The 15,533-nt window shown below is 47.2% G+C and overlaps 1 protein-coding gene and 1 long non-coding RNA gene across 2 annotated transcripts in view; one reads left to right on the forward strand and one right to left on the reverse strand.

Annotated features, from left to right (window-relative positions):
- LOC308593200 overlaps positions 1-15,533 on the reverse strand; it is a 98,557-nt gene that overhangs the window by 76,836 nt on the left and 6,188 nt on the right. The window lies entirely within an intron of this gene.
- The window catches only part of KIFC2 (kinesin family member C2), a 43,395-nt gene that overhangs the window by 11,803 nt on the left and 16,059 nt on the right, over positions 1-15,533 (forward strand). The window contains exons 3-9 of the mRNA XM_081204464.1: positions 171-334; positions 2,056-2,311; positions 5,230-5,417; positions 7,360-7,425; positions 9,042-9,179; positions 10,316-10,513; positions 13,099-13,272. Coding sequence (XP_081060590.1) covers positions 171-334; positions 2,056-2,311; positions 5,230-5,417; positions 7,360-7,425; positions 9,042-9,179; positions 10,316-10,513; positions 13,099-13,272 — 1,184 coding nt within the window. The remainder of the gene's footprint in view (positions 1-170; positions 335-2,055; positions 2,312-5,229; positions 5,418-7,359; positions 7,426-9,041; positions 9,180-10,315; positions 10,514-13,098; positions 13,273-15,533) is intronic.

A 15,533-nucleotide genomic window follows, 5' to 3' on the forward strand; every position in this document is an offset into this window, starting at 1 on the left:
TGTGCTGCTGGGCTCAGTGACCGGGTCTTGGGTTGGGACACAGCCACTCCCCACAGTCTCTCCCCACCCAGGAACAAAACGGGCTTTCTGATGGGGAGGGTCAACCCCCCAGAGAGGATGCTGCCGGTTGGTGCTTTTTCTCCCTGGCCAGGGGTCTCTTCTCTTGGCAGGCAGCTCGGAGAGCGACAGAAGCAACAATACGGAGGAAGAGGAGGAAGAGGAGGAAGGCCTTGGGTTGGGGGACGCCCCGACTCCGCTCACTGAGTTCCGGTCCCTCAAGGCGGAAGCTGCCGTGAAGAGCCTTCTTGGGGAAAAAGACCCAGCCAGTGGAAAGGTGAGTGCCCACACCTCAAATCCATTTCACTTCTGTTCTGCGGTGTTGGAACGGGGGGAAGTGGCCTTGTGGAAAACATTAAATTAAATGTGGAGTTAAAATGAATGATTGGATGGATAAATAAATATAAGATGGGGAACACCTGGTTTGCCAACAGGACATGTGGAAAGGATCTAGGACATGGGTCAGCAAACTTCTTCAGCAGGGGGCCGGTCCACTGTCCCTCAGACCTTGTAGGGGGCCGGATTATATTTTTTTGGGGAAATGAACTGATTTGTCCTCTGTCGTCCCCTTCTCCTTGTGCCCTCCATCATCAGGGTCTTTTCCAGGGAGTCTTCTCATGAGGTGGCCAAAGTCTTGGAGCCTCAGCTTCAGGATCTGTCCTTCCAGTGAGCACTCAGGGCTGATTTCCTTCAGAATGGAGACGTTGGATCTTCTTGCAGTCCATGGGACTCTCAAGAGTCTCCTCCAGCACCAGAATTCAAAAGTTCTTCGGCGATCAGCCTTGTTGATGGTCCAGCTCTCACTTCCATACATCACTACTGGGAAAACCATAGCTTTAACCAGGGGTCAGCAAACTTTTTCAGCAGGAGGCTAGTCCACTGTCCCTGAGACCTTGTGAGGGGCTGGACTATATTTTGAAAAAAAATATGAATAAATTCCTATGCCCCACAAATAACCCAGAGATGCATTTTAAATAAAAGCACACATTCTACTCATGTAGAAACACCAGGCAGCCCTCACAAATAACCCAGAGATACATTTTAAATAAAAGGAGACATTCCACTCATGCAAAAACACGCTGATTCCCGGACCGTCAGCGGGCCGGATTTAGAAGGCGATTGGGCCAGATCCAGCCCCCGGGCCTTAGTTTGCCTACACATGAGTTGGGGTGTAGGAAAAGCAGAGACTAAGAGGGGATAGGATAGCCATCTTCAAATATCTGAAGGGCTGTCCCATGGAAGATGGAGCAAACTTGCTGTCTCTTGCTCTGGAGGGTAGGACTCGAACCCATAGCTTCAAGTCAGAAGAAAGGAGATTCCGACTAAACATCAGGAGGAACTTTCTGGTGGTAAGAGCTGTTTGGCAGTAGGACAGATTCCCTCCGAAGGTGGCGGGCTCTCCTTCATTGGAATTTTTTTAGCAGAGGTTGGCTGGCCACGTGTTGAAGGTTCTTTAGCTGTGATTCTTGCATTGCAGTGGGTTGAGCTAATAATAATAATAATAATAAATTTTATTTATACCCCGCCATCCTCAACCAAGACCAGGCTCAGGGCAGCTAACAACCGATATAAAAAAAAATTGGTTGAAATAGAACTTAAAAACAAGATTAAAACCTTAAAATGCAGCCTCATTTCAATGGAAACTCAAATCAAAAACTTTTTTGGGGATGAAAACGTCAAGTCTTCATCAAGGCCAACTATCCAGACTGGTCCTACATGGGCCAGAAAAATTCAGGGAAGTCCCCAAATAGGAGTTCCATCACAGAAGGAGAAAGGGAAAAGGAAAGAGGGGAAGGGAATCAAGTTGATTCCAGGCCAAAGGCCAGGCGGAACAACTCTGTCTTACAGGCCCTGCGGAAAGAAATCAGATCCTGCTAGATTTGGGTTCCACTCCAACTCCGGAGTTATATGATTCTCTGTAATATGTTGCTGTTTTTCTGACCTTTCTTGTCTCCCGCCCTGCTCTCCTCCTCGGGTCCTGCTCCGTCCCGCCACCAGCCTCCCGAGTCGCCTCTCCTCTCGGTGATCTCCCACCTCCTCTCCTTCCTGGAGCATTATGCGCAGATGCAGCAGCTGCAAGAGCAGGCCGGCGAGTATCGCTCCCGCCTGCGCAAGGAGGAGAGTCGGCGCCGCAAGCAGCTGAGGGGTCTGAAGAGGGCCTATCGCCAGCGGGTGAAGGACAAGCTCAGCCTCATTGAGAGCCTGGAAGGCGTCATCTCTGAGCAGCAAGGCTTGCTGGAGAAGATGCACGAAGGTGAGCGATGTCAGTATGGCTTTCAACCGATGTGCAGCGACTGGGCTCAGCTCAGTAACTGGTTCTTCCCCGACCGGGCTAGGCGACTGGAGCACTTTTTCCTTTTTAAATTTTTTATTAAATAAATTTTATTAGTATTTCCCACACAACAACAACCACACGAAAAGAACAATACACAACACGCAAAAACCAACATTCGAAAAACTAAAAAAGCAACAACAACTAAAATAAACAAATCCATATCTTACAAGTTAAGGATATAAACACTAAAAAGAAAAAACAAACATTGACTTCCACCAATCCCACGGCACCTCCTTTATCTCTCATTGTGTCCTCCTGTTTTCCTGATCATCTCTATCCTAACATCTAGATATAAATCCTTCTTTCATATCCTTTCACTTCACAAGGTTATCCCAGACTCAGCCAGATTTCTGTCCTCGAACCTTGACTTTTGAGGTATTCATTTAAGCACTCCCATTCCTTTTTCACTTCACTTTTTTGTTTTTGTCTTATTATATTTATCAATTTGGCTAATTCTAAATATTCTGAGAGCTTACATAGCCACTCTCCTCTAGTGGGTAACTGATTCCTTTTCCAATACTTAGCCACCAGGATTCTTGCTGCGGACGTTGTGTATAAGAAAAATTTAGTTTTGTCTTTTGGAATATCACCATTTAAAATTCCTAAAAGGAATGCCTCTGGCCTTTTACTATATGATATTCTTAATATTTTCTTTATTTCTTCGTGGATCATGGAGCACTTTCAGAGACCCTCCAGTCCTGGAAAACAGGTCCCAGTGCACTGGACCCACAACTCTGCATTGTGAGCACCAGACTCATGCAGAATATAAATAATGCGGAAGTAGCTGTGAAGCATAACTCCTTTTATTTCTAATAGCTACTGCAAACTAAAGAACTACTGGCTTGCATGAGTGTTGCATCTCTCACTCAGCCATCTAGTCACCATCAGATCAGGAGATTCTCGCAATGGGAGGGGGTGAAAATATCAAGCCCAGGTGCCCTCCCCAAGCACAGTAGAAACTCAGCCACATTAGCTGAAAAAGCAGCATTTTAAATGCATTATAAGCATGCAACATCAGATGGCGCTGTAGAGCAAAAAACTTCTCTATGTGATTTTGCATAGAGATTTTTTTATTTTGTTATAACAATTTAATTTATGACTTACAGTATTTATAGTGGGTTTTTTCCTGTGTGTGAAGATCCACCCTAGGTTCCTCAATGGGGTGGCAGACACCCTCCCCGCCAAGTGTCCCTATTTTCTGGGGACAATCCCGGATTTACAGAAGCCATCCCGGTTTCTGATTTGATCCCAAAATGTCCTGCTTTTCCTATCTTCATCAGAGAAATATTGGTGGGGATAGGGTGGGCCACTGATCTGCCTCTCTGTCCCCTATATATTTTGCAATATTCTACTAGTTTTTATCTAAGGTGCTTCTGTATTTCCTACGTGTGTGTGTCTGTAAGCAACATGATTGACAGGAAACTAAATAACATAATTGACAGGTTGTGTGGCCACCTGTCAGGGCTGCTTTAGGTCTCCCCTGCCAATTTGTATCGATTCATAGGAAAAGCAACAAACGAGGAAGTAAAGATTGATATAATTTCAACAATCCAATTTTTAGGACCCAGCATGTGTTGTTAATTAGCAAATGCCTCTCACACGTATTTTCGAGAGAAGAATCTCTGAGGCTGGCTTCCTTCAGAATGGAGAGGTTTGATCTTCTTGCAGTCCATGGGACTCTCAAGAGTCTCCTCCAGCACCAGAATTCAAAAGCATCCATTCTTCGACAATCAGCCTTCTTGATGGTCCAGCTCTCACTTCCATACATCACTTCTGAGAAAACCATAGCTTTTACTATATGGACCTTTGGTGGCAAGGTGATGTCTCTGCTTCTAAGATGCTGTCTAGGTTTGTCATTGCTTTTCTCCCAAGAAGCAGGCGTCTTTTAATTTCGTGACTGCTGTCACCATCTGCAGTGATCATGGAGCCCAAGAAAGTAAAATCTCTCACTGCCTCCATTTCTTCCCCTTCTATTTGCCAGGAGGTGATGGGCCCAGCGGCCACGATCTTTAATTTTTTGATGTTGAACTTCAGACCATATTTTGCGCTCTCCTCTTTCGCCCTCATTAAAAGGTTCTTTAATTCCTCCTCACTTTCTGCCATCAAAATAAAAAAAATCCTTCCAGTAGCACCTTAAAGACCAACTAAGTTAGTTCTTGGTATGAGCTTTCGTGTGCATGCACACTTCTTCAGATACACTGAAACAGAAGTATCTGAAGAAGTGTGCATGCACACGAAAGCTCATACCAAGAACTAACTTAGTTGGTCTTTAAGGTGCTACTGGAAGGATTTTTTTTTATTTTGACTATGGCAGACCAACACGGCTACCTATCTGTAACTTTCTGCCATCAAGGTTGTGTCATCTGCATATCTGAGGTTGTTGATATTTCTTCTGGCAATCTTAATTCCGGCTTGGGATTCATCCAGCCCAGCCTTTCGCATGATGAATTCTGCATATAAGTTAAATAAGCAGGGAGACAATATACAGCCTTGCCGTACTCCTTTCCCAATGTTGAACCAATCCGTTGTTCCATATCCAGTTCTAACTGTAGCTTCTTGTCCCACATAGAGATTTCTCAGGAGACAGATGAGGTGATCAGGCACTCCCATTTCTTTAAGAACTTGCTGTGGTCGACACAGTCAAAGGCTTTTGCATAGTCAATGAAGCAGAAGTAGATGTATAAGCCTGGACGAAATTAGCTTCCATCTGAGGGGATGGGATTCTTCCGTTGAGATTCCTGCGTTGCCGCAGGTTGGGCTGGATGACCTTTGGGGGTCCTAAGATTCATTGCGGTGGCATCTCCAGGGGCTCCATCCCTTCTCCTCCTCTGTCTCAGGGGTGAAGCTGCCTTCAGCCTGCCTGCTCTACCCGGTGGCCTCACCCGGGGTGCATCAGCTGGTGGAGTCCATCAACACCCTCCAGGGCGAGCGGAGCCGGCTGTCAGAAGAGGTGACAGGCCTCCGTCAGCAGGCGGAAGTGCGGGAGAGAGAGAAGCAGCGGCTGGCTGGGAGTTTCCACCACCAGGTGAGGTGGAGGGCCGGGGAGGCGTTGGGGGTGGTCACCAGGGGCCGGGTCTCGCTGCCTACCTTTTGCCATTGTGCCCAGCGGCTCCCATCACCCCTGAACACTGGCCAAGCCAGCTGCCGAGGCCGCTGTGAAATGGGGCCCATACGGAAAGGGCTTCTTTGCTCAGCAGGTAGTTAAACGGCGGAACTCCCTGCCACTGGAGTCAGTGGTGGCCAGCAACTGAAGTGGCTTTAAAAGAGGATTGGAGGAGGAGAGGGCTATTGGAGTGGCTGGGGAAACCCAGCCAGATGGGCATGGTATAAATAATAAAATTATTATTACTACTACTCCCAAATTAGGGACCCCAGCACCACCACCCTGTTTCGAGCATCGCTCTTGTGGCTTAGGGCCCTGGTATTTACGGGACTGCCTCTCCTGGTCTGCCCCACAGAGGACCTTAAGGTCCATGAATAACCATAGTTCAGAGGTCCCGGACCCTAAGGAAGTCAGACTATCCTCCACCAGGGCCAGGGCCTTCTCAGTGATGGCTCCGACCTGGTGGAATGCTCTGTCCCATGAGACCAGGGCCCAGCAGGATTTAACCTCCTTCTGCAGGGACTGTAAGACAGAGCTATTCCACCTGGCTTTCAATTTGAACTTAGCCTGATCTTTTATTCCCCTTCCTTCCCTCCCCCTCCGCTTTTTATGAAGATTACCCGCTCTGAGACCCCACAGCTAATTCTCCCCTGGTCTCCTCGCTGGCCCAAGTAGGACTAATTTAGCCAGCTAGCCCTGGTGATCATCTAATGTTTATTGGATGGATTTTCCCCCTAAATTGATTTTTTTTATTGTTATTCACGTTTTATACCGTATTTTATGCTGTTTTTTGTAGCATCAATTAAGTGTTTAAAATTTGTTGTTAGCCGCCCTGAGCCCGGTTTTCTGAACTGGGAAGGGCGGGGTATAAATAAAAAAATATTATTATCATTACTACTACTACTACTACTACTATTGGCGGCTACTAGCCCCAAGGGCTGCACTCTGCTTCTTTTTGCTCAGCTGCCCAATCTGGTTGCACCCCAGAGAGGCAGGGATTCTTGAACTGTAGTCCCTGCACTGCAAGGGGGTTGGTCTAGAGGACCTTTAGGGATCCCTTACCACGCTGAGATTCTCTGATATAATAATAACAAAAACAACAACAACAACAACAACAACAACAACAACAACAATAATTTTTTTATTGGTTTTTCAATTTTATTAAAAAAACCAATAATAATAATAAATAATATTTTTAATTTATTTTTAAATAATTTTTATTGAGTTTTCCACTTAAATCATATTCATATTTTGTTACATAATTCTGTGACTTAATATATTACTCTGTAAGAACATCAACCTCCTTCCCTCCCTATTTTCAGACTTCCACATAACTTTCCATACTCTTTGCATTTCTATAAGCACTTACTTACCCGTTGTCAAATTATAATATTTCACCATATTATCGCTAAATCAGTTCCTACATTACAAAACATTTCAATTCAAACTTACAAACGTTTTCAAATGTTTACAATTTTCTTAATGATAAACTTTCTTTATACCCCTCCCTCCCCGGCCAGAGCCGGGCTCAGGGCGGCTAATACCAATAAAATCGCAGTAAAAACATAATCCCCCCCCCAAAAAAAACCAATTTAAAATACAGGTTAAAATGCAATTTAAAATGCAGCCTCATTTTAAAGTAGCCTATAAATCATAAGGGGAGGGAAACCTAAGGGTCAGACCGAGTCCAAACCAAAGGCCAGGTCTTGCAAGCCCTGCAGAAAGATGTCAAGTCTATGATCCTGTGCGAAGGAGACCCTGACGAGATGAGGCAGGTCTGTTTCCTGCCTTTCCCCAAAGAGTGGGGTTCGAGGGAGTGTGGGGCAGAGGGAGGGTGACTTTCCTCTTCTTCCTTCCTCACCAGATCCAGGGGCTGAAGCAACAGATCCAGGAGCGCGAGGAGGAGCTGGAACGGCTTCGCATGGGCACGGTGAGGAGAGCTGGAGCCCCTTCCCCCCGTGGCCCTCGCACTCGGGACCGGGGAGAACCGAGCCTGGGCATTGGGGCAGCACCCATAGCAGGGGGTGGGGAACAGTGCAGGACTCTGGAGGTTTTGAAACAGAGGTGAGATGGCCCTCTGCCCAGGATTGCGCTTTGTGGGAATGTTCAGGGTTGCAGGAGAGGATATATTATCTGATAATAGCCTCTCCAACTTGTGTTAACAAGTTCACAATTTAGCAGAGTAACATTCCCCCTTTTTAAACTCACAGCGGATGCGTTTGCTCAGACTCATGAAAGCCTCTATAATAACTGTTCTGGTAAGGTAAAGGGACCCCTGACCATTAGGTCCAGTCGTGGCCGACTCTGGGGTTGCGGTGCTCATCTCGCTTTATTGGCTGAGGGAGCCGGCGTACAGCTTCCGGGTCATGTGGCCAGCATGACTAAGCCGCTTCTGGTGAACCAGAGCAGCGCACGGAAATGCCGTTGACCTTCCCGCCAGAGTGGTACCTATTGATCTACTAGCACCTTGACGTGCTTCCGAACTGCTAGGTTGGCAGGAGCAGGGACCGAGCAACGGGAGCTCACCCCGTCGTGGGGATATGAACCTTCTGATTGGCGAGTCCTAGGCTCTGCGGTTTAACCCACAGCACAACCTGCGTCCCGAACTGTTCCGGTATTTTCCCCTTATTCCCTCATAAAAGATAAGACATGACCAGTCTTCTATAAAAGTATAAAAAGAGTTTACTGTGGTACCTCGGGTTACATACACTTCAGGTTACATACACTTCAGGTTACAGACTCTGCTAACCCAGAAATAGTGCTTTAGGTCAAGAACTTTGCTTCAGGATGAGAACAAAAATTGTGCTCTGGAGCCGCAGCGGGGGCGGTGCTTCAGGTTAAGAACAGTTTCAGGTTAAGTATGGACCTCCGAAACAAATTAAGTACTTAACCCGAGGTACCACTGTACTCACTCACATTCTGTTCACAATCGGATCCCAGAAGGCAGACTTAGCTTAGAAAAGTAACATACACCTGGAAACTATCTCATAAAGAGACAGTCCCTTTGTCCTCTCTTGGCTGGAGCCAAGAGAGCATCTTTGGCTAAGCAGATGTTGCTTCTTCGATGCATGTAGTCAAAGAGGGAGAGAGAGATGGCTGCCTTGTCCTGTGCTTTTGTCATTACCTGCACAGGTGAGGCCACGCCCACCTCTGGTCACATGCAGAGGAAGCCTGTCCCAGCCCAGAAGGAAACGGGAAGCTTACCTGCTGGCTGGACAAACATTCCTCCCCATGTGTAAACATGTTCACTCTAGGAATGTTGTCCTTGACTGCTCTTGTGTTTCACATCCCACACCCTTGTTGTGATTCCGGCATAGCGGTTAACCTTTTCCTTTTTTTAAGGGAAATTCCCTTATTCCAAATAGGATTCCTCACAAGAAAAGGGAAATGTTGACAGCTATGGATTGCGGCATTGAAGGGGGTTGGATAGATGCCCTTGGAGATCCCTCCCAGTTCTATAATTCTGGAATTATAGAGGTGGTGCTGGTGGTGGTGGGGTTCCCTTTGTAAAGGAAACCCTCTGTTTTTTTGTCTCCCACCCCCCAGGGAGTGACCGACTCGGAGAAGCGGATCCACAACCTGACGGTGGAGAACGAGGGGCTGAAGCAGAGCCTGAATATCACCCAGGGGCTCCTGCAGCAGCTGGCCACTGTCTCCGCGCAGCCCCCTGCACAGCTGGTGAAGGTGAGAGACCCCCTTTCCTCCCCACCCCCTCATTTAATTCCCAAAATAACCTTGCGAGGGTCTTCCTTAAAAAAAAAAAAGCGCAACAATTTTCAGGGTGTCTTGGTTTTTACTTTTTGAAATAGGGCAACCCTAGAGGCAGCAAATGGCCCCCAAGGTCACCCGGGGATTCGAACATGGGTCTCTCTGGTCCTAGTCCAACACTCTAACCACTGCACTAAGGGGGCTCTCTTATTTTGTCCTTTCCAGACCTGAATTTTCTGGGACTGTTGAGGGAGGCAGCAGAGGATATATTGTTTATTAATATCCTTCCTAACTTCCGCTAGCAAGTTCTATAATTCAGCAGAGTTTTGACGTTTTCCTCCCCCCAAAAGTTTTGGATTTGAGTTTCTACTGAAAGGAGGCTGCTTTTTAATGTTGTATTTCAATCAATTGTTTTATATTGGGTGTTAGCCGCCCTGACCCGGTCTTTGCTGGGGAGGGCAGGGTATAAATAAAATTTATTATTATTATTACTATTTAAACACAGAGCAGGTAGCTGGTTGCAGGCTTGTTTAAGCTTTTCAATATAGATTCCTGGTAAAATCTCTTATTTCCCTCTTAAAAGAATAAACACGCCACAATCTTATTTAAGATGTATAAAAGTAGTTTACTCACATCATCATCAGTTCACAGATGGATCCCTGAAGGCAGACTTAGCTACAAATATATACATGTGAGTCTTCCCCATATGGAGATAGCCTCTTTGTCCTCTGTTGGCTGAAACAACAGGGCATCTCTACCTAAAATGTTGCTCCATGACGAGAGGAAGTCAAAAAGAGAGAGAGATGGCTGCGTGCCTTGTGCTTTTGTTACCTGCACAGGTAAGGTCACGCCCACCTCTAGTCACATGCAAAGGAAGTATGTCCCAGCCCAGGAGGAAACAGGAAGTTTTCAATTGGCTGGACCAAACATCCCCTTGCATGTCCACTCTAGGAAAACAAGGAAAACAAAAGCACAAGGCACGCAGCCATCTCTCTCTCTTTTCTCTTCTTCTCCATCTTCCTTTTGTCGTGTGAACTGCAAGTTAGGAAGGATGTTAATAGACAATATATCCTCTCCTGCCTCCCTTAACATTCCCACACTTCTCTTCCCAGGAGAACGAGGACCTCCGCACCAAAGTGCAGCAGCTGGAGGCCACCTTGCAGCAGAAGGTGGAAGAGCTGATGTCCCTGGAGGTGCAGATGGACCGGCTGCAGTGGCGCAAGGAGGAGGAGGTGCGCCACCTAGACGAACGCCTGCGAGGGCTCCAGCTCTCCCTGGAGGCGCAGAAGAGCCGCCCCCCTGAAGTGCAGGTGAGTGCCGCCCCATCTCTCAAGGACCCCTTTCCGGCTGCTAGAGTAATGATAATAATAATAATAATAATAATAATAATAATAATAATAATAATAATAATAATGATTTATTTATACCCTGCCCATCTGGCTGGGTTTCCCCAGCCACTCTGGGCGGCTTCCAACAGAGTATTAAAATACAGTGGTCTGTTAAACATTAAAAGCTTCCCTAAAGAGGGCTGCCTTCAGATGTCTTCTAAAAGTCTGGTAGTTGTTCTTCTCTTTGACATCTGGTGGGAGGGTGTTCCACAGGGCGGGTGCCACCACCGAGAAGGCCCTCTGCCTGGTTCCCTGTAACTTGGCTTCTTGCAGTGAGGGAACTGCCAGAAGGCCCTCGGCGCTGGACCTCAGCGTCCGGGCAGAACGATGGGGGTGGAGATGCTCTTTCAGTTATACAGGACCAAGGATGTTTAGGGCTTTCAAGGTCAGCACCAACACTTTGAATTGTGCTCGGAAACATACAGGGAGCCAGTGTAGGTCCTTCAAGACCAGTGTTATGTGGTCTCAGTGGCCGCTCCCAGTCACCAGTCTAGCTGCCGCATTCTGGATTAGTTGTAGTTTCCGGGTCACCTTCAAAGGTAGCCCCACATAGAGCGCATGGCAGTAGTCCAAGCAGGAGATAACCAGAGCATGCACCACTCTGGCAAGACAGTCTGCAGGCAGGGAGGGTCTCATCCTGTGTACCAGATGGAGCTGGTGGACAACTGCCCTGGACACAGAATGTACCTGTACCTCCATGGACAGCTGTGAGTCCAGAATGACTCCCAGGCTGCACACCTGGTTCTTCAGGGGCACAGTTGCCCCATTCAGGACCAGGGAGTCCACACCTGCCCATCTCCTGTCCCCCCAAAAAAGTACTTCTGTCTTGTCAGGATTCAGCCTCAATCTGTTAGCCGCCATCCATCCTCCAGCCGCAAGCGCCACTCCCAGGGCTTCTGAAAGAGACCCCCTTCTTCTCCAGGAGAGAGGCCAAGTCTCTGCTCTACTTGGCCTGTTGGGAGGGCAGTTTCCTGGGAGAAGGAAGGAAGAAGAAGTGGCAGAGAGGGGAAGAGAGGAGGAGGAGGACAAGGGACAGAACAGGCAGTGCCAGATTTAGAGATGTGTGGGCCGTTGCCCCGCACAAAGTGCCGGGTCAGGCGGGCACCATCATCACCATTGTGGGAATGTTCAGGGATGCAGGGGAGGATATATTGTTTGATAATAGCCTTTTCCAACTTGTGTTTTTAATACTCGATTGGAAGCTGCCCAGAGTGGCTGGGAAAACTCAGCCAGATGGGCGGGGTATAAATAATAAATTATTATTATTATTATTATTATTATTATTATTATTATTATTATTATTATTAAGTTCACAATTTAGCAGAGTAACATTCCCCTTTTTAAATTTGCAGTGGATGCGTTTGCTCAGGCTCGCTAAAGCCTCTATAATAACTGTTCTGGTATTTCCCCCTTATCCCCTCATAAAAGATAAGACACGACACAGTCTTCTATAAAAGTATAAAAAGAGTTTACTCACTCACATTCTATTCACTATCAGATCCCAGAAGGCAGACTTAGCTTAGAAAAGTAACATACACCTGGAAACTAACTTATAAGGAGACAGTCCCTTTGTCCTCTCTTGGCTGGAGGCCAAGAGAGCATCTTTGGCTAAGCAGATGTTGCTTCTTCGATGCATGTAGTCAAAGAGAGAGAGATGGCTGCCCTGCCCTGTGCTTTTGTCGTTACCTGCACAGGTGAGGCCACGCCCACCTCTAGTCACATGCAGAGGAAGTCTGTCCCAGCCCAGAAGGAAACAGGAGGTTTACCTGCTGGCTAGACAAACATTCCTCCCCATGCGTGAACATGTTCACTCTAGGAATGTTGTACTTGACCGCTCTTGTGTTTCACATCCCACAATCATGTGTTTTTTTCTGGGGTTATTCAGGGGTACATGGTACCAGCACCTTTTTCTCTAGAAGAAAAGCACAGATAATAAAACCTTTTGGTTGAAATTGCAAAGATGACTGGAAGATTCAGAAATTGTAAACAGTTAAAACCGTTAGTAGGTTTGGAAGAACATTTGTAGTTTAACAGTAGATTCTAGATATAACGGAGATGTAAAAGATTTGGATTGTCATAAAAGATGCAAGAGGAAATGTTTACCAATAGGCCCCGCAAAGGGAGGATGGAAGATTTTGGGGGATCTTGCCTTTATGTTGTACGTTGGATATATGATTGTAGAACTGTAATTTAGAAAACCAAATGTAAGTAAATTTAAAAATAAAAAAGATAATAATAAAACCTATATTTATATGGGAACCTGCTGAGAGGATCCCTAAAAAGCAGCTGCACTAAAATGAATTATTGTGAAAACAAGAAATATTTAGGAGGAGGTGCCCATTTCCGTCCTCGCTCAGGAGGCAAAAGTCCGTCCCTGGAATAGTGATGAACATCGACAACACCCAGTTACCTGCGTTTTGCCTGTCTGTTGTCCACGTTCCCCCACCTTGCAGAGGGAAGGGTCTTATCACATCACAGACCCTGACTAGCTCCCCCGCCCCCTGCAGTATATCACCAAGATGGTGGAGGTGGACTCCCCCCGTAGCCTCCAGGCTGTGGCAGAGGCCGAGGAACGGAACCGTGCCTTGATGGAGCAGCTGAACGCCCAGGCAGAGAGATGCCAGCAGCTGGCAGAGCAACTGCAGAGCTCCGAAGAGATGACCGCAAGGCTGAAGCACAAGGTAACGAGATGACGATATCTGAATATGACCATCCTATCTCCTCTCAGTCTCCTCTGTTCCAGGCTAAACATAGTCAACTCCTTCAACCGTTCCTCATCAGGCTTGGTTTCCAGACCCTTGTTCATCTTGGTTGCGCTCCTCTGCAAACCTTCCAGCTTGTCAACATCCTTCTTAAATTGTGGAGCCCAGAACTGGATGCAGGACTCCTGACCAAGGCAGAACAGAGCAGTACTATTATTTCCCTTGATCTGGACCAGGCATAGGCAAAGTCGGCCTTCCAGAGGTTTTGGGACTACAACTCCCATCATCCCTAGCTAACAGGATCAGTGGTCAGGGATGATGGGACTTGTAGTCCCAAAACATCATCCCTCGCTAAAAGGACTAGTGGTCAGCGAGATGGGAGTTGTAGTCCCAAAACATCATCCCTCGCTAAAAGGACTAGTGGTCAGGGAGATGGGACTTGTAGCCCCAAAACATCATCCCTCGCTAAAAGGACTAGTGGTCAGGGAGATGGGACTTGTAGCCCCAAAACATCATCCCTCGCTAAAAGGACTAGTGGTCAGGGAGATGGGACTTGTAGTCCCAAAACATCATCCCTCGCTAAAAGGACTAGTGGTCAGGGAGATGGGACTTGTAGTCCCAAAACATCATCCCTCGCTAACAGGACCAGTGGTCAGGGATGATGGGAGTTGTAGTCCCAAAACAGCATCCCTAACAGGACCAGTGGTCAGGGATGATGGGAGTTGTAGTCCCAAAACAGCATCCCTAACAGGACCAGTGGTCAGGGATGATGGGAGTTGTAGTCCCAAGTTTGCCTATGCCTGATCTGGACACTAGACTTTTGTTGATGTAGCCTAGAATAGCATTAGCCTTTTTTGCTGCTGCATCACACTCTTGACTCATGTTCAGCTTGTGGTCTGCCAGGACCCCTAGGTCCTTTTCACATGTGCTACTAGTAAGTCAGGTGTTATCCCATCCTATATTTGTGCATCTGGTTCTTCCTGCCTAAGTACTTGACATTTGTCCCTGCTGAAATTCATTTTGTTAGCTTGTGACCAGTTCTCCAATCTTCTAAGGCAGGGTTCAGCAAACTTTTTCAGCAGGGGGCCGGTCCACTGTCCCTCAGACCTTGTGGGGGGCTGACTATATTTTTTTGGGGGGAAATGAACGAATTCCTATGTCCTACAAATAACCCAGGGGACACAGGTGGCGCTGAGGGTTAAACCACAGAACCTAGGACTTGCCGATCAGAAGGTCGGTGGTTCGAATTCCGGTGACAGGGTGAGCTCCCGTTGCTCGGTCCCTGCTCCTGCCAACCTAGCAGTTCAAAAATGTTAGGTTGTGGGCAAACATATCAGACGACACGGCGATTCTTCCAAAGCAGCTCTTTATTTGTAAGCTGGAACAGAACTGAACTGAGGAGCTCAGTCAGCCTGCTTATATAGAGCTCCAGAACAATGCAACTGTTGCAACTTTCTAAAACTATCCAATCACTGAACGTCACTTTCGATCCTTCATTTGCATAACTATCTACAGTATCCCCCTGCTGGCCCAGGGTGAGAACTTCAGTACATAACAAAAAGCACACCAAAGTGCAAGTAGATAAATAGGTACCACTCTGGCGGGAAGGTAAATGGCGTTTCTGTGCGCTGCTCTGGTTCACCAGAAGCGGCTCAGTCATGCTGGCCACATGACCCGGAAGCTGTATGCCGGCTCCCTTGGCCAATAAAGTGAGATGAGCACAGCAACCCCAGAGTCGGCCACGACTGGACCTGATGGTCAGGGGTCCCTTTACCTTTACCTTTACAAAGAACCCAGAGATGCATTTTAAATAAAGTACACATTCTGCTCATGTAAAAACACCAGGCAGGCCCCACAAATAACCCAGAGATGCATTTTAAATAAAAGGACACATTTTACTCATGTAAAAACACACTGATTCCCGGACCGTATGCGGGCCGGATTTAGGCGGCGATTGGGCCAGATCCGGCCCCCAGGCCTTAGTTTGCCTACCCATGCTCTAAGCCAGCCTTTCTCAACCTGTGGGTCCCCAGATGTTGTTGAACTACAACTCCCATCACCCCTAGCTAGCAAGGCCAGAGCTCAGGGATGATGGGAGTTGTAGTCCAACAACATCTGGGGACCCACAGGTGGAGAACCGCTGTTCTAAGCTCACCTTGAATTCCCATTTTGTCTTCTATGGCATTAGCTAACCCTACCGGGGGGGGGGGTCTGTTCCAACGCTACAATTCTGTGCCCCC

Source organism: Podarcis bocagei (genome assembly GCF_964188305.1).
Source record: "Podarcis bocagei genome assembly, chromosome: 8".
Taxonomy (NCBI): Eukaryota; Metazoa; Chordata; class Lepidosauria; order Squamata; family Lacertidae; genus Podarcis; species Podarcis bocagei.